This window comes from Tachypleus tridentatus, chromosome 6 (genome assembly GCF_004210375.1).
Source record: "Tachypleus tridentatus isolate NWPU-2018 chromosome 6, ASM421037v1, whole genome shotgun sequence".
Taxonomy (NCBI): domain Eukaryota; kingdom Metazoa; phylum Arthropoda; class Merostomata; order Xiphosura; family Limulidae; genus Tachypleus; species Tachypleus tridentatus.
Window position 1 is genome coordinate 168,791,774 of NC_134830.1, and position 25,190 is coordinate 168,816,963.

Here is a 25,190-nt window from a genome sequence, read left to right on the forward strand (position 1 = left end):
TCTCGTAAACTGAGGGTCACGGGTTCGAATCCCCATCCCACCAAACATACTAGTCCTTTCAACTGTGGGGGTGTTATATCGAGGGGTATCCGTACTTGTCACGTGTTTACATGTCATCTTTGAAAATAAAAATAAAACCTGATATTCCTTAGCTCGTTCATTTTCATTATCAGCTAAAAGCTGTAAATCGTTTTAATTCACTAAGCTTTTAGGAAAGTTCCTGAGGACGTTTTATAAACAATACGAGTCGTGACAACACCAGTGCCATCTGTTGATGACAGTGTCTCAGTTTTCGTTGTAAACAATATTTTAGACGTTACAACACAAACTAAAATATAAATTCTAAATAATCTTGAAAACTTCACTTATTTTATGATATGCTATAAATCAAGGTAATACTCTTCAGTATCTAAAAATATCAATTTTTCACATTTAATTTATAGTCGCGAAATCTGTTACCAAAAGCTCGATTTTAAGACACGTTTTTATCCAACACTATTTTAATTTTATCTTAATATTTAGTGTTGGCAGAATACAGTGATACACTATTTAGTTACAGCTCTTGAAATTCAGTTTTTATTATCTTACCATAGTACTGATGGACATGCGCAGTGCCTTACTTACTCCTTTATAAATAGTTATAGATTCCTGTATTCAGCAGACTAGCAAAGAGCTGAGAAAGAAGAGAGCTGAACCAGTGACACTTAAAACAGTAATAAACACGTTTTATATACTTACATCTGCATATATCCCCCGCACTATTATTTTATAGTTTCATCAATCTGCGGGGTTTTGGTAGATTTCCATACATTTTCGGCGGTAAGTTATTAATTTTTAAGAATTTCATTTATTCTCTTAGCATCAAATCGTAAATAAGTCAGAAAGAGAATGTAATATAGATTATCTTAAAAGCGAAGCATTTGAGCATAACAAAAGACAGTTTAAACATACATTTTCTGATAAACCCCACTGTTACCAGCAGGTCATCAAGGTGAGTTTTAACCGCTTCTTTTATGTCTTGTCGTTTTTTATTGTTTTTATTTATTCTTCAGTAACTGGATATTAAATTCAGAGACGTTTTTTTCAAACGTTAACATGTTTTAAAATCGAGAATACCCAGAAATTATAAAAATAAATTGTTTTAACTGTGTTTCAAAAAAAAATTCTTAATATAATTCCTGGCATAGAAAGAACATTTTAATTTTTCGACTTTCTAGACTGCATAAAATATTTTCTATTCAGGAAGGCCTGGCATGGCCAGGCGGTTAAGGCACTCAACTCGTAATCCGAGGGTTGCGGATTCGAATTCTCGTCGCACCAAACATGCTCGCCCTTTCAGTCGTGGAGGCGTTATAATGTTAGGGTCAATCCCACAATTCGTTAAGAAAAGAGTAGCCCAAGAGTTAGCGGTGGGTGATGATGACTAGCTACCTTCCCTCTAGTCTTATACTGCAAAATTAGGGACGGCTAGTGGAGATACCCCTCGTGTAGCTTTGCGCGAAATCCAAAACAAACTAAACCATATTATTCAGGAAATGGCGGAACGTCTTTGAAGTTTGTTGCTGTATTACATCAACACTTTAAGTGCATCGTTAAAATTCACTAAATCGGAACAGAATATTAAACAAAATCTAGTCGATTAAGAATTAATTAAGAAAATAACTACCTTTGCGTTTGTGTAAACGATGTTAATTATTTTACGTTTAGAACCACCTAGATTTTGTAGTTCTGACAACACTCCAGCTAGGCTTCATGATACCTTTATTGTACTGAAATAATAATTTCGTTTGCTTGTTTATTTGTCTTAGAATATTCGCGCAAAGTTACTCAAAGATTATTAGTCCATAGCCTTTGATGGTTTTGTAATTATGAACTAGACAGATATAGTAGATAATCAACAACACATATCACCATCCTTGGATTGTTCTTATTTGACCGTCACTTTTACTACAAAACCATGATATCAAAATGTGCGGAGTGCGTCGGGCTCTTAGTAACATTACGTTAAACATTTGATCACGCCCTCCCCACTGTTCATCAGAGAATTTAATTCTAGTTAGTAAATGTCTAACATTATCAATTTCAAATAAAGTAATCTTGCTATTTTGTTTTAGCTCAGAAGTTATACGTGTAATATGTTTAAATTTCGCGCAAAGCTACACGAGGGCTATCTGCGCTAGCCGTTCCTAATTTAGCTGTGTAAGACTAGAGGGGAGGCAACTAGCCATCATTACCCACCACCAACTCTTGAGCTACTCGTTTACTAACAAAAAGTGGGATTGACCGTCACATTATAACGCGTATATTTAATATAAAAAATGTAATATTTCGTAAAATTCATTAAATATATTTGCTTTTTGAATTTCGCTCAAAACTACACGAGGGCTATCTGCGTTGGTCGTAACTAATTTATCAGTGTAAGACTAGAGAGAAGGCAGCTAGTCATCACTATCCACCACAAGCTCTTGGGCTGCTCTTTTACCAATGAATAGTGCGATTGACCGTCACCTTATAACCCCACCACAGCTGAATGGGCGAGTATGTTTGGAGTGACGAGTATTCAAACTCATGACCTTAGGATTAACAGTCGAGTTCCTTAACTGACCACCTGGCCATGCAGGGCTATTTCCTTTTGAAGTTGCAAAATAATTTATTCTTAATAAGTAGTTTATAACTCATTTCAAATATCTTAAAATATTAAATAAAAAAGTAAATGCAACCTGCTCTTTAAACCAAATATTTCAAACTTTGGACTCGTGTGTTCATAACACTCTTGCAAATAATTACTAGTCAAGTTTTTGAACATTTTAATCAATTTAACTTTCTTGATAATAGTTGTAGATCGAAATAAAAGTTATTAATTGCTACATTACTACACATTTGATTTTCATTGAGTCTTCCTGATACTGTAAACCTGGACAATTTTTTGTTCTTTGGCACATGATTGAGTCTTTCTTCTGTTCCAAATTCTACTTAAACGGAGATACTTAACATCAGTATTATTGAGTTTAGTTGTTCTGCTCCTTCCTTTTCTATTTTTAAATTTATCTATCTCGGTCTCACGATATAGGATGTGCTTGACAATGTTTAGGGAACACTTCAAGTCTGTAGCAATTTGTCAGAGAGTCCAGCCAGCATCACAGTAAGCTTTTGTGCGAACTCGCTGTTCTACTGACAGTTCTCAACGCTGATTGGGCCGTGGCATTACAACAAAACTTAATATATAGTGTTAGACATTGTTTTTGTTAAGATTTACTTGTAGAGTGCTACTAAATTGATTTCTTCTAGCAAATACCGATACCGTATTTTAAATCTTTCCATGTGGTTAAGACCTTGCATGGGGTACCAAGACAGTTATTTCAGACCCTGAATTTGGTCGGTATGTTAATTCAAACAAAACACTAATCACATATCCTTGATACAAGTCTATGGTAGAATGATAAGTGGTTCGTTCAATTGTCAACATGGATCAGTGAAGCATTACCATAATGTCCAAGTTTAATTTCTGTAAAGACATGGATGAAGTAGCCACATAAAAGTAAAATAATGCCAAAATATTATCTTGTCGTAATACCTGTACACAGTACAGTAATGACTCAGTAATTACAAGCTATAAAAACGTAATGTAGAAGTTCACATCCATGTTTATTGCCAGCTATCCAACGGACACATAACATTGCCCCTCTGAGGTCAAGGTCACTGATCAAAAGCAAAATTATACAGTAAAAGTTGTCATTTTCACAACTTTATGCAATTTCAGTAGTTTCGCACCGTATTATAGTTTATCTGTATTATGCATGATGTTATTTTGGATGTAATATCTCTTGTAACAACAGTTTATTGCAGTCACCAATAGAGATAAGTTTCCATGGAGATGATTTCATGTCTTACGTTATAACATCAGTCATGTAGCGTAATGTGAATAAACACTAAGTTCGATATTGATGTTTGGTGTATAGGTTTCCACCATAGATGCAACAACCAATAGTTTGAGGATCGTGGATAAATCCAACATTTATCAGATGTACAGTTTATCATTTCTTTGTGCGTGAAACTGTTTTCTTATCAGACTAAAATTATGATTGTGGTATCTAAATTAAACACATTGAACTGGAAAAAAAGATAGTTTAATTGCCCAATCAAACCTTTTATTTCTGAAGGAACGATTCATATTTTACTATAAAACACAGTGAGAAGATTAAAGTTAGGTAAAATCTGAAAATAAAATGGAAAACAGACCAAATCTGACTCTTCCCATAACCGATTACGGTTTATGTTTAATTTTCAAACCTCCACAATATAAAACCTAATGGGGTATATCGTCTCGTTAAAAGATACACGAAATGTGTTACAGAAAAGACCAAGTAATGCGAAAAGGCCTTCCCAGAAATAGTAAGAACCACAGAAGATGAAAACTATGAAGTACCTCTGGCACAAATGTCTTCCTAACATATTGAACAAAAACCACTTCCTTTAAGAAAAAACTTTCTTTTATTTTTTATAATGTTGACAAAACGAAACTCACTGCATGCATCTGGTAAAGAAAATGCCGGAAAAAGGTTTGTAAAAAATGTGGAAAAACATTTGCCTGAGAAAGAGAGAAATAAATCATTATAATAGGTCCCACACATGATACAGACCCACAGTAACACTTGATGTTTTAGTCTATTAATGTCAGCAGAGCCTCTTGATGTGCCTGAAGACAAAAGAAAACAAGCTTCAGTAATATCTGACATTGATGTAAAACTTTATTTCGTTAGTTTCGTCCAGGAATAGCTCCGGTAGTGACAAACATTCAAGGTACATCATTACAAGCCACACATGCAAACATACAAGAAGCAAACGGCGTGACAAGAGTAAAGATCACTGACAAAAGATTGAAATGATTTACCATGAACAAAATTACTCACAATGAACTCCACTAAGTATATTGGATCAGTGGATCCGATCGAGCCAGTGTAAAAATTATCAAAGGCTCTACCTAAACTATAGACAACAACACTGACAATTATCTTTCAGTTCTTCCAAGGTCCAGTTTCTGTTCTCTTGTTTAACGACTGAAGACGCACATTTTAAATCCAACTTCCCAAATAAATTCACATGATAAACTTTCTTCCTCATTAAAATAAAATTTATCATAGGCTAAATCATTAAGGTGCTACAATTTCAAGAAATAATTAAGTCGCCCTGTGTTTATGATAAAGTTGCGCATAATAACGTGAGACAACGAAACGGATTTAGTAAACAATTAATTTGATAGGAGAAATATTGCACGGTGACATTGTCGTCGAATTCAGCAAAGGATTGCTAATTAACTGAACGACAAGTTATTTATTGGTTCATTAGGTTGAATCTCATCAAATATTTCATCTTTCTCTAAACTAAATTAATATACACTTGAGAAACATTTCGAGTTTAGTTATTTATCACTAAAATACTGTTCGAGAAACGTTCAGTTTTGTTCCCTTTTATATCTAACAAGCCTCTGACAGCTCTCTAAAAAATCGATCGAGACCTTCGGTGAAAAGATAAAAAAAAAATGGATGATGCCACAGTAAAGACTTCGTATCTGAAGTAAGTCAACGATCATCTCTGAAGTCCCATTATGATTTCTCTTTAAATACTTTTGTCTTTAACAAACACGGGTGTCAGTTAAAAGTCATATCGAAAATACATGAAGCGGTTATAACTGTTTTCTCTGTTTTTGAATTTCGCGCAAAGCTACATGAGGGCTATTTTGCGCTAACCGTCCCTAATTTAGCAGTGGAAGGGAAGGCAGTTGCTAGAGGGAAGGCAGTTACTCATCACCACCCACCGCTAACTCTTGAGCTACTCTTTTACCAACGAATAGTGGGATTGACTTTCACATAATAACGACCTATCTGCTGAAAGGGCGAGCATTTTTGGTGTGATGGAGATTCGAATCCGCCACCCTAATATTGCGAGTCGAGCGCCCTAACCACCTGGTCATGCCGGGCGGTTATAATTGTTTCTTGTAAGTAAAAATTTTTTAAAGTATTTATATCAGTTTAATATCTGATATTTTTTATTTGGTAGTCGTAGTTTACCTTGAGTAAAATGCACAATTAAATTATTTTAAAGAAAATAATAAATTACGTCGTTTTCTATTCCGACAATCTCTTCTTTTAAATGCCATAGTTTTTCCCTTATTTTTTACAACGGATATATTTGAAACGTATACTTTGCAAACTGTATATAATTCACAGCTAAAATCGTTGGTATAAAAAACGTAGTAAGTTAACTTTACTATCCAAAGTAACCTCCATTGTTTTTAATGTACATTGTTGCAATGACATGAACACTAAACACATAATATCGACGGTTCGCCTGTTTACGTTAATTACGTATACCAGAATAAATAAATAAATCGTATTTTCATGTTGTAACCACTAGTTCTTTATATCTTAATCTGAATATATTCGATGTAATTCTTATATTTAAACTTTCTAACAAATACTTAGAGGTTGACTGAATATTTTTCAAAGGTGAATCAGCTATTTAATTTTGTTTTCAAGAAAGTTTCCCAGATATTGTTGACTTTTATGCTAAATTAACCGAATGTTTAGTCTATTCGGTGAACGTAGAAGGCTTTTCTTATTTTTCCTTTTTCTATTATGCAACTTTTAACTTATATTATCATTATTCCATTTTATTACACGTTCTTCTCTTCTGACATGACGGATGTTACGCTAGTAGGTCAGTATGACAGAGTCGTTGGTTTTTTTTCTAACTCAAATGGGTGTGAAATCCGATTTCACAATAGTTGATGTAGATGGCGTATTTATCATCCATTGAGCCTTTAGATGATATAGGGTATGTTGACTGTGATCACGCTGTATTTAGACTCCTGAATACGGTTCTTACATTCATCTCTTCGATGTCCTCTGTATGTCTTGTGTAATATGGTTGTGTGTTTCTATTGTTCTTCCTCTTCAGTTACCCCCCAATTGACAGAGAATGATGTCTGCGGATTGACAACGCTAGAAACCTGTTTTCGATACTCATTGAAAACAGAATGCAAACAGCCCGTTGTGTAATTTTGTTCTACAAGCAAACAAATTTCTTTTTTTTTTTGTTAGTTATTTTCTTCCTTATCAAGTGTTCAAGGCATCTTTACTCAAGGAAGGTTGTTGTGATGTCTTCTTCTCTCTTCGTGGCATCTTTGAATCACAGCCACTATCATCCCAAAGGCGATCCTTCTTTCCCTCAAGATGGCAACATAATGGCAAGTTAAACATAGTCAGTGACTAATAACTAATAATATAAGAAATTAGTAACAAATCAGTAACTACAAATCCAGGTGATTGTACAGGCTACCAATCATTGGTTGATAATAATTACAAAAACCTGACCATAAGTATTCTTAGCGTTTATATATTTCTGTCATGCATTAGTAATCTTCAGCTAACTACATGCAACATTAATCTATTCTAATATTACTTCTGCGCTGAACTTGTTTATGAACAGATCGTATTGACAAGTTTCTATGTTTCAAGAAACGTGAAATTATCATAAAAGTTATTTTAGGTATAATTAACAGACTGATATTTCTACTTGATATCAAATGCAGAACATGATTGGTGAACATAGATAAGATTTATATCTTTAGTTTTTGTTACTTGATCATGAAGAATATTATGCTCACAAAATATTATGCTTATGATTTATGTTCTGAGCGCTTCATGTTTTATCATCGTCTTTATAAGAATGATTTGCACATGCTAATACAGTGGTGGCACATGCGAAACGTTTATTACTTTTGTTTTTTGTTCTTGGTAAATTTCCTATCATTCAATATTGCAATGTCGCTAGAGGTGTTTGGACAATTACGTAACAGAGTTAATTTCTGTGAAAAAAATAGTTGTATAACGAGATTTTTAAACGAAACATTTTGAATGTTGGAGATGTCATTATTTTCCATGGGAGCTGGAAACCCCACCCATCAGACTTAGTGTTTAAGAAAAGAGCAAGAACCACAACCATACTGCAAGCGACTCTGAGGCAATAAATTCATCCATAAAGATATTGGTAGCGAAAGGGACTCCTCCAACCCACAGAGCCATTATAATACATCTGGATGAAGCTTCTAGTACTGGAACACGATTCTGAACAGAATTTGGAACTGATAAAGGTTTTAAGTTTAAAATTCCCAAATTCCAAAACACGCATTAAAACAACAAGTTACTAAAGCACTGAAATCACAGAATACCGTTTCACCAATTCCATTCTCAAATCACTCGAATTACCAATAAACTTTTATCTTTAATCTATAAGATATAATATTGGAAGCTGATTTCACGTGCCTCTGAAAGGTTCAGGATGAATGATCTAAGAATGACTTTGCTTTCCTTCGCTAAATCTTTCTACTCAAAAAATTATGGTCTTTGGCCATCATGGCAATTAGAGTTAGAAAGACCAATTCGCCGCTTACAACACTATCTTTCGACAAGATTACGGATGAAACTCGTGATATAAGTCTATCTTCTGTCATTAGGTGAAGATAGAATTTATTTATTGTGCTAGTTTGCTCGTTTAAGATCGTTTTTTTTTCTAGCACAAAACTACACACAGGACTATCCATTTTCTGTTCTTCTTGGTAGCAAAACTCGACTTTGACATTTTAAGCCCACAAACTTTCTGCTGAGCCATTGATGGCATAATAAAACGAAACATTAAGGAGTAATTTAAATATTTACAATCTTATAATGAATGAACTGTATGGCCCGGCATGGCCAGCTGGTTAAGGCACTCGACTCTTAATCTGAAGGTCTTGGGCTCAAATCACCGTCACACCAAACATACTCGCCCTTTCAGCCGTGGGGGGGCGTTATAATGTGACGTTTAATCCCACTATTCGCTGGTAAAAGAGTAGCCCAAAAGTTGGCGATGAGTGGTGATGACTAGCTGTCTTCCCTCTAGTCTTACACTGCTAAATTAGGGAGGGCTAGCACAGATAGCCCTCGAGTAGCTTTGCACGAAATTCAAAACAAACAAACAATTGTATCTAAATTACCTTTAATTTTCATTTAAGAAGAACAGAACTTTTGAACTATGTTTTCTATTCATAATAAGAGGTTAAGTAAAGAAATTAATTTCAGTTCAATTTGAAGTATATATCTGAGTATTAGTAATTTTAATTCACAAAAGTCAAAACAGTTGTAATCAGCAAATGTTTCGAGCCTAAAATAAAACGTAAAATCGATTTTGTTATTCCATGCATCAAACTGGACGATTCATAAAACGAATAATTTCGCAAATCCAGAAAAATCAAATTAATCTAGAAATGACATATTAGAGCAGCTTAAGATTTTTAATATTTGGTGATAAAGTCGAGTTTTCTTTAAGGTTTTCAAGTTGTTCGCTAATAATTTCTCACAAAAGCTGTAACTTAACGACCGTATTTCTTCTTTATAACATAATTCATCCATCACTACACTAAGTATGTCATTTTATTTGTCTATTCGAACTGAGTTCTTGTAAGTTTTCTTTGAACGAGACATCGTTGAAGAGTTAATCGTAAATTGAGCGCCAATTCCACACCAAATTTATTCTTCACACAGATCCTAAGTGACAAATCCAGAAAAATTACCATCAAAGGATAACGTAGTGTAATTAATTAAATATCTTACCAGAAATTTAAATGTATTTAAACGTTCAGTACTATATCTATTCATTTTGTCCTATTATCATAAAAGGCTGAATTGTGAAAACACAGAAGCAAATAAGACACTGGAAAGTGTGGACTTAAATCTTTTGCGTATGCAAATAAGCCCTTCAGAAATTCTTACAAAAGACTCCGTAACTCGACCATTGTCTATGGCTAGTTTCTTTCTCGTCAAAACCCGTTTTCACATTGTTTTTTTTTTGTCTAAAATTTGAAATTTTCTAAACTTCATCATCTTAAAATTTCTGCACTTTACACCTCAGAATGTTCTGTTTAATATATATACGTGGTACTAATGATGTCTATTAACATTCTTTCTAAGCTTTTCTTGATTGTATTATACTTTACCTATGTAGTTTTATTTAATTTTTTATAGGTGATTATAATATAACACTAGTTTTGTTTCAACTGAGTTTATATGCTGAATGATTTAAATACAAAGCTTCTTTTCAGAAACTGCTAACGAATTAAGCTACAAGATATATATTCAGAAAATGCTAATAACTTCATTCATAAAATTCATTTTCAGAAACATCTAATCGATTCAGCAACAATTTTTTAGAGAAGGCTAATCGATTCACTTACGATATCCCTGGTAATTTTAAAAAAGTGTCATGTTCAATCGTTCCGTTTCTCTGTAGGTTCTACAACAACATGCTTTTTTTTATTTATTCAAGACGATATCATTATGAATAACCTCTCAAACCTCAAGCACGTTAAACACTAACGAATCGAATAAGCGTATGTGTAATAATGTAATACAACGTTATAAATATACAGGGTTGCCCATAAGTCCCTACCCATCCATATGTTGTGTCAAACAACGTAATAATACTAATGATGAGTTGAAGGCAGCTATTACCGAGGCATTTGGAACAATAACCTCTGCTATGTTGAAGAAAATGTCTCACAGAACATAGCGTCGCATAATAATATGCAGCGAGAATGAGGGACAGCACATATATACACTGGATACATAAGATATATGGATGGGTAGGGACTTACGGGTTACCCTCTACATTATAAAAGACATGTGTCCTGAGAAAAACCTTATATCACTGTATTATCAAATGAGAAGTAGGCGTAACATTCACTAAACATAATTTACTTTTATTATTACAATGTTATGCTAACATATCTCTAAGTTAAATATAAAGTGAATAGTGATAAGAATATAAAGACTATTAATCTGCTGCTGCTTAGCTTTACATTATGTTTAATAACGTTGTTGTTATTGTTGTTGTGTCGTTTTCTGGTAAGTGAAAACTGTATGCAGCGAGCAGACGACATTCAATCACCAGTTCTAAGCCTTATTAGGTTCGATAATAAAATAAAGTTTGTGCAAAAGTAACATAATTAATAATAAAATTAGGATAATCCTAGTATGATTATTCGAACACTTAGGATGTTGCAGTATAATTTTAGCTGTAAAAGTAATTGATAATTAAAACTATCCTACAACATTCGAACGAATGTTTTATCTAAATAGAAATATTACGACAAAGAAATTGGATAAAATGTTCTTTCAGTGTTGTAATGTTGCTCCCTTATGGCTCAATAGTAAGCTTATAATGTTAAAATTCGTGGCTCCATCTGTGTTATAGACACAGTTTTGGACTGCAAAAAACAAACATTATATTTTTTATTATCAAATTGCAATAATTAACGTGACTTACCAAAAGGTTATTTTTCGTTTTAATCGAAATCTACAATACTTTTTAGCCTCTAATTTGTAAGTATTTGAGGTTCAAGGAGTTTTTTAGAAAGCAAAACTATGTCTCTGGTCGCTTCTTCGTTTCGTATATAATCCACTAATGTTGCTTCATCGCCTATGACGTCACTGTGAATAAAGTGAATTTTGTGCATGACTTGAAAAAAACGAAAATCTAAATATAATCACATTTCTTCCATATAAAGCTTATACCAAAATTCGTAATTTTATACAATTTATCCTGCTTGTCATTATGTAGGAAAAAACAACAAATATTCACAATATTAGGTTACTTTTATGATGGCATATCTGCGTGTTATTGTAATAATTGTGTGTCAATGCTCTCCTGAACTGAAATTTCTTTTTTCTTTTTTTTTGTTTAGCTAGGAGAAGAAAAATAGTAGAGGGCACGGATTCTTCAAAATAAAACTAAGCAACTAAATATTAATATAATCAAGATACTGCTATTTTCACCATTCTTCCTACTCTTTTTTGAGAAAAAAACTTGTAATTTTACACAATTAAAAAAAGAAAAGTAGTAAATCTTATTGTATTCGATTTAGTTAACATTGTAATGTATTTAAAAAAATTATCTTTATCATGTGAGGGCTTATAATTATACATCCTGTTATTTTACAAGTTATTATCTTCCCAGCTATTTAGTTTGTTTTGTTTTTTAATTTCGCACAAAGCTACACGAGGGCTATCTGCGCTACCCGTCCCTAATTTAGCAGTGTAAGACTAGATAGAAGGCAACTAAGTCGTCACCACCCACCGCCAACTCTTGGGCTACTCTTTTACCAACGAATAGTGGGATTGACCGTCACATTATAACGCCCTCATAGCTAAAAGGGCGAGCATGTTTGGTGCGACGAGGATTCGAACCCGCGACCCATCTATTTCAACAAGTTGAAAGTTGTTCAACTTCACAAAATAGCAATTTGTGGAGTCGTGTATGTTTAGAACAGAATTTGTGGAATTGTGTATCCTCTGAACAGAATTTATGGAGTCGTGTATGTTTATAACAGACTATGTAGAGTCGTGTATGCTTAGCACAAATTTGTATAGTCGTGTATGCTTAGCACAGAAGTTGCGGAGTCGTGTATGTTTATAACAGAATTTGTGGAATTGTGTATCCTCTGAACAGAATTTATGGAGTCGTGTATGCTTATAACAGAATATGTAGAGTCGTGTATGCTTAGCACAAATTTGTAAGTCGTGTATTCTCAGAACAGAATTTGTGGAGTCGTGTATGTTTAAAACAGAATTTGTGGAGTCGTGTATGTTTAGAACAGAATTTGTGAAGTCATGTATGGAGAGAACAGAATTTGTGGAGTCGTGTATGTTTAGAACAGAATTTGTGAAGTCGTGTATGGAGAGAACAGAATTTGTGGAGTCGTGTGTGCTTAGAACAGAATTTGTGAGTCGTGTATTCTCAGAACAGAATTTGTGGAGCCATGTATCATCAGAACAGAATTTGTGGAGTCGTGTGTATGTTTATACAGAATTTGTGGAGTCGTGTATTCTCAGAACAGAATTTGTGGAGCCATGTATCATCAGAACAGAATTTGTGTAGTCGTGTGTGTGTTTAGAACAGAATTTGTAGAGTCGTGTATGGAGAAAACAGAATTTGTGGAGTCGTGTGTGCTTAAAACAGAATTTGTGAGTCGTGTATTCTCAGAACAGAATTTGTGGAGCCATGTATCATCAGAACATAATTTGTGGAGTCGTGTGTATGTTTAGAACAGAATTTGTGGGGTCGAGTATTTTTAGAACAGAATTTCCATTTTCATTTTACGCTCAGCTGGTTAATTGTAATTTCAAAGAGGTTAAATTATTCTCTAATCAAAATATTAAGATGAGCAGCTACTACCGTTAATAATTCCAGTAACTTATCTTGAAAAGATTCATGTCAACTCTAGCACAGACATATATTTTTTCGTCATCCTTCTATTTTAAATATGCTACTTGGAGATAAGAGTACACGCCTAATTATTGTTCTCATATTAGATTCTAATTTCATACATACAAACTTGCCTTATCTAGCTATGTACGTTCTATCTTCTGCGGTAATATGCCCAATAACCTTTTGAAAACTCCCAAAGTTATTATTTTTAATTTCAAGCTTGTATGTTTTGTCTTTTAAAAATGTCTCTGTTAATTACGTCCTGATGCAAAAAAAAAACATACTTTTATAACTAAAAGGAGTTGATCCAACATATATATATTTTTAAAAATACTTAAAGCATTGGTTTCATGTTTTAAGTTTTCTTAAGTTTTAAGATGTTGTTTTCGCTCTAATTGTTTATCTACAGTACAATTAATTGCCCCTACTTTATTAACGCACTCACTAACTAAACGGAAAATATCTATTTCTGAAACAGCTTCGTGCACACTCTGATAGCACCATATATATTTTTAACTAACCTGAAAACAACTATTTCTCAGATAATCACATACATAGACTGACACCATTAAACATTTCATCAATGATAACTCTAATTAAAATGAAATATGCTAGGATATTCTACAATGTTACGTTCGTTCCTAATAAGCTTCGTGTTCGATGTTCTTTTGCAGGCAGATTTAGTATGACTGTTACCAATGTGAAACTACAATAGCTGAAAACTCCAGTTTTAGCAGTACCATTACCAATGTGAAGCTAAAATGGCTGAAAATTGACAAAACAATCAATTTTCAATAAACGGTAGAATGTCGAAGACACCCACAAGCTCTTCCACTGGCCCCTGGGAGACGGTCATGTTCACCGAAATGTACATGTCCATAGAACTGTCTAAGGAGAATACCTCCGCTGACTCTGACCTCCAGCAGGAACAAAACTTAGTCCCAGTTGGAATCCAGGTGTTGATGTCCATCATGTATATAACGATATCCCTTGCTGCTGTTGGAGGTAATGGGATCGTGTGTTACATTGTGATGTCTGATCCTCGAATGAGAACTGTGACCAACTTTTTCATCGTTAACCTTGCGGTTGGAGATGTTTTGATGGCTGTTCTGTGCATTCCCTTCACCTTCGTGGTTAATCTCATCTTGGGACGTTGGCCATTTGGTGGGGTCTTTTGTGTGATTTTCACTTACGCTCAGGCTGTTTCTGTATTCGCTAGTGCCTACACACTAATAGCGATCAGTGTGGACAGGTACATCGCCATCATCAAGCCACTAAGGCCACGAATGACCAGGCTACAGGCTAAGCTACTTATATTTGCCGTTTGGTTGGTGGCGCTGCTGACACCACTCCCCACTGCTATCGTTTCGAAACTAGTTCCACAGAACAACACCGACCATTACCTCTGCACCGAAGTTTGGAGCACCCCAATTCAAAGATATTACTACAGCATGGCTCTCATGACATTACAATACTTTCTACCATTGATTGTACTCATCTTTACTTATACCAGGATAGCTATTGTTGTGTGGGGAAAACAAACACCGGGGGAAGCCGAAGACAACCGAGATCACCGATTGGCTGCATCAAAACGAAAGGTAAGTATTTCAGTAAATGTAAGCACCAATCACTTTGATTATTCCATTCTTTAATTTCGGTATCAATTCGGTGAGCTGGAGATTTTTCAATAATTTACTAGTTTCAATGAATTGCATTATGAAATTGTGTGTGGGAATACTTGTAAACTTATAAAATGTAACACAAGTGCAGTTTAAAAGTGAGTTCATAGAAATAATAACAGATAATTGATTTATACTTTAATATTAATCTTAAGGTATTATGAGTGGTTAATTTAAAATTAAACCCGGTGACAGAAATAATATATTTTATTTGTTGAATACAAGAAACTTCTCAAACGTACAATTTTATTAGGGTTCATATATTTTGTCCATTTTTGTGTGTTTTTTAAAACTTCCCACAAAGCTAAACGAGGGTTATCTGCGCTATCCGTTTCTAATTTAGCAGTGTAAGACTAGAGGGACGGCAGCTAGTCATCACCACCCACCTCCAACTCTTGGATTACTCTTTTACCACCGAATAGTGGGATTAACTGCAACTTTATAAAGCCCCCACGGTTGAAAGGGGAAGCGAAAGGAATTCGAACCTGCGATCGTCAGGTTCCGAGTCGAGCGCCTTAACCACCTGACCATGCTGAGCCATACATTCTGTCTAACGGCGTTAAATTTCAGGGCAGATGCTGAATAATTGTGTAAGGAAAGTTACAGTTTGTTGTATTCTTATGAACAAGGTTTCTCTCTTTTTGTGTGTTGTTATGAAATATTAGCTTTCATTTTAGAATTACGTATATTTTAAGCGGATATACACATTACCTCGTCTCACAAATGAAGTTAACTTTAATTAGTCCAAAAACAAACAATTACATCTAAGTATAAAGAAAACAGATATATTCGTGAAAAGTTAAATCAAATAATTAAATAGAACGCTAAAGTTATGCCTGGTTTGTTTGTTTGTTTTCTTTTAGCAAAGCCACAAAGGCTATCTGCTCAGCCCACCGAGGGTAATCGAACCCCTGATTTTAGCGTTGTAAATCGGGAGACATACCGCTGTACTAGCGGGGGGTATTTTGTGCCTGGTAATACACGTTCACGCTTTATATTACCACTTTTAATAAATGACCACATGAAAATGGATGTTTGTTGTCTATAGGCGCAGTTATATTCTACAGTGTTAAAATACGTCTAACTAGCCCTATAATGACGTATTAACAGTATCTAATTTATTTGCTCATTGTATTTTGGTGAAACAATTGAAATAAAAGCATCGTTGTACTTTAAATGTACACATATAACAGTTAAGTAATAGCATGTAGCCTTAAAAATATCAAACATCACAATTTTGAAATAAAATCCAAACCTTTCGTCTATGAAGAGCATTTACAATGAAGATAACAGAAAAACGTTTTTGCTACTTTAGAAGTGTGCTATAAAACAAAAGTTTAGTCTTTCGTCAGTTTTGGCATCTTCAACATATATATATATATCACATTAAATTGTAATGACGTTAATAAACAATTTAAATACAAATTAAAAGTAAGTTTGAGCTTTGAAAAACTTTGATAAGCCTGTGATAAATGTTCTAACATTGTAATTACGTCATCCAAATGCAGTTGTATTATCTTGTTTTTTGCGAAACTTTAAAATTATTTTTATATAAAATATTAGATGATTCATTAACTGAAAAATGCCCAAAGTTTGCTTTTTCCTTTGCAATATACATATTCTCATGTATCTAATTCCAAATTTAACTTTAAACTGAATCTAGTAGGCGATCAAAAAACTAAATTTGAAGTTTCTTTCTTGGGTTTTAGGCCTAACTTATGTGAAAAATACCGTTCAACAATTTTTATTATTGTTTCATACAAACATTTCTAACAACACGATCATTAATTGTTAATTTACATTTCACAATAACTGGCATGGGCTAGTGGTTAGGGCGTATAATTAACATGCTCACCTCAGCAACCCTGAGAGTAATATTATGTGATTAGCAATCCTACCTTTCGTTGTTAAAAGGGTACTCCAAAAGTTAGTTGTGCTCTAGACTTTTGATCTGCAAAAAAATTACTTTAACAACAATATTTCTGTAATAATGGTCACTTCGAGTTTCGATGGATTTCAATCCACTAGTGGCCGACATTGCATGGTCGTCGCGGGTTCGAATCCCCGTCACCCCAAACATGTTCGCATTTTCATCCGTGAGATGTTATATTGTGAAAGTCAATCTCACTATTCGTTGGTAAAAATAAGTAGCCCATGAATTGGCGGTGGGTGGAGATGATTAATTTTCCTTTCCTCTAGTCTTTCACTGCTAAAATAGGCATAGCAGACAGCCCTCGTGTAGCTTTGTGCGAAATTCAAAAACCAAATAGTCTAGCTTATAAATATTTGTAACAATTTTCCACAGTTGTGTTGTTTTATCATCACCATCAGTTCAATTTCTTCGAAAAGTTCCAACTTTGTTACAATACACATTTTTATTCTCAAAATGTTTTATATCAATATTTTCTATCAGGTTTATTACAGTTTGTCAGCTTTCCGTTAGTTGTTTCAGAAATTAATAATGTAGCAAACAAATAATAATAAAACTTCGTATTAAGTAATTTATTTGGGCTATCAACTCGTTTTGGGGCCTAAATCTTACGAAATGTACCGTTGAACGATTTTTTATTATTGTTTCGTATAAACCTTTCTAGCACTTTAATAATTTCATTCTTTGATTTCAGTATCAATTGAGCAAGCTTGGAGATTTCACAATAACACACTAATTTCAGGAACGAACGTCATGTCATTGCATTGTATTAAATAATAGTTTTAAATGCGAATGTACACTTTGTCTCGCTTTACCCCGGTTTTTAAAACGTGTTGGTAATACAAATAAATGATTGAGTACAAATACTGAGTTCTCACGTTACAAATCTGGAAAGTTACCTAATGATAAGACCTGTTACAGTAATTTCCAACCATATCTTTTCCTGTTTAAACAATATGTGTTCTGTTTAAATATGTTCTAAAAACAGAAATGCTAAACATCTGTACTTCATTGTTAGATAATTTTACTTATCTGTGTTTCAATATTCTCACCTTATCTCTTTTCCAGATGGTCAAAATGATGATCACCTGTGTTACAGCTTTTACTCTCTGTTGGTTGCCCCTAAACACTTTACTTGTCGCCGGAGATCACGACCCAAGCATCTACACCCATCCACATATTGTTTACATATGGTTTGCCTGCCACTGGCTAGCAATGAGTCATGCCTGTTGCAACCCTTTCATTTATTGCTGGATGAACTCCAAGTACAGAGCAGGGTTTCGTAAAGTCTTCTACCTGCTCTGTTGCAGGCTCCTACAACAGCATTCGGAAAATCCCCTTCACTCCATTGTTGCTACTCCGAGTTACAGGACCTCTGGTGGGCAGAATTTTTATTCCATTAAAAGATTTTCTAGAACACCACCAAAGAAAGTGAATGTCTAGGTATATATACATATATTTTATTCTTATTATTACCTTGTATATATAAATATATATATATATATATGCATACAAATATATCTACAGATACATAACTTGTGTTATTAAATGTTTCATGTTTCACTTAGGAAGATGCAATTAAATAAAAATAAATGACGTATATTAGACATATGATAACAAATATTGTAACAATCATGAATATACAGTAATGAAATTGTTCTATTGTTATTTTTCATTTTTCCTTCTCATAATATTTTGTTCAATTTCTTTTTAATGACTACCTTCCAGTTTTATAGCTAAATCAACTGCAATCCGAGGGTCGCGGGTTCGAATACCCGTAACATCAAACATGCTCGCCCTTTCAGCCGTGGAGGCATTATAATGTGACGGTCAATCCCACTATTCGTTGGTAAAAGAGTAGCCCAAGAGTTGGCGGTGGGTGGTGATGACTAGCTGCCTTCCCTCTAGTCTTACACTACTAAATTAGAGACGGCTAGCACAGATAGCCCTCGAGTAGCTTTGTGCGAAATTCAAAAACAAACAAACAAACAAACAAATCAACTGCAAACATATACCATCAAATTTAGACAAATCAGTCCAATTTATTTAAAGGAAAAAAATAAAAAATTATGTGTTTAATTAAACTCAATACTTATGCAAATTTATTTATGGGTATCTTTATTTGTTTGTTAATAAACAGAAAGCTTCACGATGAGCTATCTATACTGTGCCCAGTTTTCGTCATTACTAGCCTGTAGGCTTACCATTGAACCAATGGGCGGTTCATGGTCGTCATTAATTATTTTAAAAAAATAATAATTTTTCGCCAAACACGTCTGTTTAAAAATCTACCGATAAATAATGATCAATAACAACGCTATCCTTATCTAAGTCTACGAAACATCGGTTAACTCGTGATAATATGGATATTAAGTGCTTGCAACTTAACTTTAAAATATTTGTCTTAGAATAATATATTTTGAAAACAATTAATAAAACATATTTTTAGTTTTTAACAAAAAATTAGTGTTTAGTTATAAACTGCTTGTTTTTCAGCAATGCCCGACTTAAATCTGAAATTCCAGTTGCTATTCTAACTTAAGAAATACTCTAGTTTTATATAGTTAGCTCTCAGTAACACGGCAGTATCTCTGCGGACTTATACCGCTAGAAACCAGAGTTCGATACCCATGGTGGGCAGAGCACAGATACCCCAATGTGTAGCTTTATGCTCAATACAGACAATCATATTGTTGGTTTACCTCGCTTTCTAGCAAAAAATTTACAAACTCATCCTTCTAGGACGAAATTAGATTTAAACTAACTGTAATCTGCACCTATAATCTTGTTGTTTGTCTTTAAAAGAAAATAATTTATGAATAAGAGATAAACTTTGAGAACTTACAAATCAGTTAGGCTTTAAGTGATTTCAAGCACTTTAATTAAGCCTAAAACTAGGCAATACTTTACCTGCTCACGTTGTAGCAACATTCCAATGCAGTTTTTATGCTCCATCAAATAGAATTTCTGTATTTTCTTATGTCCATCCTAATTGGTGGGTTCTGATACTAAGTAATACACTTTCTTGGCAATGGCGTGTAGAAGACAAAATACATGTCTGAAACGGTAGAGAAAAAAAAATCAGTCAAACATGATTTTAATTAAAATTCCTTATCGTAGACTAGAGGTTAAACACCTCTAGTTATCAACTCATGTTTCAGCTGCCGTGAGAACAAACATACAGTATTACCATAGAAATAAAGTAATTATTATATCTAATTTGTTCCTTTTTGCACTCGAACTTGTTATTTATCAGATACGCTGACACGCATAAAATTTAATTTCTATTAAAACTACCTAAATATAATCGAAAAAAAAATCTTTCTTAATGCATAAAATGATTAGCATTGTAAAATTTAATATTTTAATTATAAGTTGTATGTGATTCGCCAAACACAACGAAAAATTGAAAATAAAGTCAAATTCTAGAGTTCATATCTTAACATCTGTGGCTCAGCTGCTTAATATTTGTTTGTTTGATTTTTTTTAAATTTCGTAACAGGCAATAAATATCAAGTGGGCCCGGCATGACCAGATGAGTTAAGGCGTGCGACTCGTAATATAAGGGTGGCAGGTTCGAATCCCCATCGCACAAAACATGCTTGTCCTTTCAGCGGTGGGGGCGTTATAATGTGACGATCAATCCCACTATTCTTTGAAAAAAGAGTAGCCCAAGAGATGGCGGTGGGTGGTGATAACTAGCTGCCTTCCCTCTAGTTTTACACTGCTAAATTAGGAACGGCTAGCGCACATAGCCCTCGTGTAGCTTTGCGCGAAATTAAAAAACAAAACGATATTGTACTAGTGTAAATTAATTTCAATGTATTTGACACGATCTATTTATTAACTATAAATAGTGTCTGGCCTTGATACCACACAGAAAATACAACGCTAGCATAAAGTTGAGCAATCTACTCTAAACAAGCAAACAAGGTAGACAAGATTTTAATATTATCCGTTAGATATGAAATAAAGACAAATTAAAATATTACAAATATATAAATCATAATGTTTTTAAAGTACTCGTTTGTTTTGTACGTAGAAAGGTTGCATGTGTTTTTTTACATGTAGCTTTCTTCAATTTGTCTCCTAGAGTGTTAGTGGTGCATTTACAACGCTAAAATTCAGTGTTCGAATCCTCGGTGGATAGATCTCAGACTGTCCTTTGAACTTTGAACTAAAATAAAATATTTCAATTTTACATTCAGGGAATTTGGAGTTTAATACGTTGTATTTTTAATCCATACAAATCTGCAATACATTTCGTTAGAATTGTTTTTCAGTGTAATATTTTAAACGTCACTCACGCCCCACTTCTTCTTCAAATTACTTAGTACATTTTTTTTTCACACACTTCAGAGATTATTGTATGGTTATGGTTTTCAATGGATACCTAAAAACATCATTTTTCTTCGTTTTTTGTATAATTCTAGCGCTTAGGCGTGAGTTTTGATAACTATACAGCGACCAGCAGGTATACAATCAATTTAAGATGTAGTGACACCGTGCTTAAGATAGTATCGTTGTAAAACCTGGCTTGTAAAATTTACGTTACAATCATGCTAATTAAACACCTGATATTAAATACAGGAGGCTAAAACATGTTTTAATGCTCTTCTCTGCAGTCGATATTGCGTCGTTTACGGTAATGTTATGCATGCCATAGCGCTCATCAGCTCAGATACTCGACACGATAACATTTGAGCGAAGCAGTAACGTTCATTATTAATGTGAAATTTAGGGTTGTATTTTTTAGAAAATTATAAAATCTATAATGAAGTTGGAAGTTTACAAAACTAATCCCATTTTATTCCAAACATTTTATACGAATCAAACGTATTTTAAATGACAATAGAACATCACAAATAACAGTTCCGTTATTATACACTAATTTATACCTTGTTTTAATATTAAAAAAATTCTCCATCAGTATATTTACAAGTATAATAATTATTCTATTCTTAACGTCTGTGGAATCAGGCTTTATTATATGTTATTATATTACATATTATACGTTATTTTTAATCCAACGAAACATGTAAGCTTAAACACTTAAATTAACTATAATGAAATCAGTGGAAATTTGTAATTAAAGTTTCAAAGGAATTTCTGTTAAAAGTAAAAGAAAAACACAAACACAATTGTAGTTTTTGACACAATGAAAGGTTTTAATATTTAATGTTATCTACAGCCTACTAGTTTCGGTAGCAAAGTTACCTTTATCAGGCCTCAAAACTACTAACATATAAATGTGAGTGATGTCGAGAAAACCCACTGGTAGAGAAAATCATATATGTAAAAACGGCTCGTAAATTTTATGTAAAATATTTTCTCAACCCAAACGAGCCGTTTTTACATATATATTTTTAATGTACAAATGTGTTACCGAAACTAGTCAGCTATAAGAATATCAATTGACATATATTATTTTATTATTATAATTCAGAGAACAAACAAAACATTCGATCTAAGCTACTCACTCTGAGACCTTTAGCGGACTTAAATCGACATGAGCTCGTACTTCTAGTGCCTATCCTTGAGGATATGTTTGCTTGTTTGTTTGTTTTGAATTTCGTGCAAAGCTACTTGAGGGCTATCTGTGCTATCACAAGTTCTATTGATGCCAGGCACCCATAAGCATAAGAAAGATGACCAATGATGCTTAAACAGCAATCTCAGTTCCAGCATAAAACGTAACCATGTGTAGTATATCATATACTATACGAGTAAGGCAATTATACTTCACATATCATCCCATCATACACAGTTAGAACTTATAACGCAATTAAGAAATGTACTTTGAAAAAAAAAACATTAATAAATTACTACAAAGCGATTCGAAAATTCTAGAACTTTCCGTAAGCTCGAGAACTTTCAACGCTAAAATTCGTGGTTCGATCGCCACGATGGCGTATCTCAGTTATTGTATTGTTTAGTTAATTTGTTTAATAAGAAACAATTGCTTTGATTCGTGTTTTATCTTTTACTATTATACGTATTTTACAAAGTGTTTACCAATGGGAGTCTAACCCAAAATTTTAGCATTGTAAATCCGAAGACTTCCCTCTGTGCCAGCAGGGTACGTAATTAAAAAAGAGAATACATTATATAATTGTTCATATTCGTTCTTGAAATATTTTATGCACTAAAAATTTTTACCTTAAATATAACCATGTGATAGGCAAGGCTTCAATGAGGTCTATTAGTTATTTCATTGATTCTTATAAGTAATGTAGATAAAAATAGCAGATTATAAAAAGGAAACTTTTCATGTTATCTTTTTCAAGTCCTAATATTAATAGCAATCTTATTGGTCAACAAAATCTAAGTCACAGTTATACCGTTATTAAACATTAAAGGTGTCTTACAGATTAAGTACGTACATAGAATCAATATCACTAATTAGCCCATTTATGTTGAACCTTCTTAGTAACTTTCTTCTTGTTTACTGTTTAAGCCTAATACGTGAAAATATTTACACCTGTAGACATGAAAATACATTAATAACGATAATGATGGCCCGGCATGGCCAAGTGGTTGAAGCACCAGACTCGTACTCTAAGTGTCGCGGGTTGGAATCTCCGTCACACCCAAACATGTTCGCCCCTTCGGTCGTGGAGGCATTATAAAGTGACGATCAATCACACTCTTCGCTGTTAAAAGAATAGCCCAAGAGTTGGCGGTGGGTGGTGATGATTAGCTGCCTTCCCTCTGCTCTTACACTGCTAGATTAGGGACGGCTAGCGCAGATAGCCCTCCTGTAGCTTTGCGCGAAATTCAAAAAACAAACAATGAACTGTATAGACAACCCGGCATGGCCAGGTGATTAAAGCACTGGACTCATAATATGAGTGTCGCAGGTTTTAATCTCGGTCGCACCAAACATACTCGCCCTTTCAGCCGTAGGGGCGTTATAATGGTACGGTCAATCCCACTCTTCATTGGTAAAAGAGTAGCCCAAAAGTTGGCGGTGGGTGGTGATATCTAGCTGCCTTTCCTCTAACTTTGCACTGTTAAGTTAGGGACGGCTTACGCAGATAGCCCTCCTATAGCTTTGCTAGAAATTTAAAAACAATTAAACAGTAATGAAATTGTTAGGGTTCAGAATCTGCTCTCTTCGTGTATGTTGTTAACTAACAATATTGCATGCTTTCCTAAAATAACAGTCTTCTCTTCGAAGTTTTACTTGAAAATGTTTTGTTTGTTTGTTTTGCTTGGAATTAAGAACAAAACTACAGAGTGGGCTATCTGTGCTACTTTAAAATGTTATAATGGTTTTGAATAAGGCATTTAATATTGTGAGCTTAGTTTTTACTTGTATTTGGAGAGATTGCAATGTTAAAAATTGAATATAGATTTTTAAATATGATATTTTATTAGAAAACTCACTGCATAATGTAAATATTTATTATATTTTCTATTAGATGACCAAGATGGTGTTCATTGTAGGTTTCAGTCTTTGCCGTTTGCTGGCTGCTCTTTAACATTCTAACAGTGATGGGAGACCAGGACCCTACTCTCTGGAACCTCAGAAACATGGAATACATCTGGTTTGTTTGCCACTGGTTGGTCATCAACCTCATTTCCTATAATTCTCTCACATGCTGGTGGATGAGTCCTAGGTTTCGAACAGGGTTTCGACAAATTTATCTTCGCTTCCTATGTTTTAGAACATATGGAGAAACCAATCGTCTGAAGCGGGACAACGATTCCAGCTCGTTTACTCATGAAATTAACCTGCGTCTAACCCACAATTTTCGACTACAAGTATAAAAAATAGCATCAGAACAAGCAACGTTTCCAAAGAAAAATAACACATAAACGTTACATTCCTTACTCAGAAGCCTGGACTAACTCCTGTCATTTGTAACATAATTAGAAACCTTTTTGCCTCAAATTCCAATACGCAGAATGTTTGTAATGTAATTGAAAATTCTTGGGATCTGATTTTCAACTAATACTTAATTAGTTCGTTTTGTTTTTTTTAATTAGGTTTACACTAAATAATACTACTAGCATATTAAATTCAAGTCTGAGAAACTTACCACAACACATCGTTCTAATTACATGAACTCAATGATTTGTTTGTTTGCTTTTAAATTTCTCGCAAAGCTACACGAGGGCTATCTTCTCCAGCTGTTCCTAATTTAGCACTGTTTTTTTGTCTTTGTTTTAATTTCGCGCAAAGCTACTCGAGGGCTATCTGCGCTAGCGGTCCCTAATTTAGCAATGTAAGGCTAGAGGGAAGGCAGCTAGTCATCACCACCCACCGCCAACTC

At 33.9% G+C, this 25,190-nt stretch overlaps 1 protein-coding gene across 1 annotated transcript; it reads left to right on the top strand.

Annotated features, from left to right (window-relative positions):
• The first annotated feature begins 601 nt into the window (after positions 1 to 601).
• Positions 602 to 24,511, top strand: LOC143254409 (RYamide receptor-like). The gene is made up of 4 exons (XM_076509529.1): positions 602 to 819; positions 13,977 to 14,900; positions 17,980 to 18,354; positions 24,336 to 24,511. The coding sequence occupies exons 2-3, from the start codon at positions 14,109 to 14,111 to the stop codon at positions 18,352 to 18,354; spliced, it is 1,167 nt and encodes a 388-aa protein (XP_076365644.1). The 5' UTR covers positions 602 to 819; positions 13,977 to 14,108; the 3' UTR covers positions 24,336 to 24,511.
• Positions 24,512 to 25,190: the final 679 nt, after the last annotated feature.

Bases quoted from the DNA above. Each gene is read 5' to 3' on its own strand.
- LOC143254409 (XM_076509529.1), top strand. From the start codon at position 14,109: ATGTCGAAGACACCCACAAGCTCTTCCACTGGCCCCTGGGAGACGGTC. The intron at 14,901-17,979 runs GTAAGTATTTCA...TCTCTTTTCCAG, and splicing joins TGGCTGCATCAAAACGAAAG to ATGGTCAAAATGATGATCAC.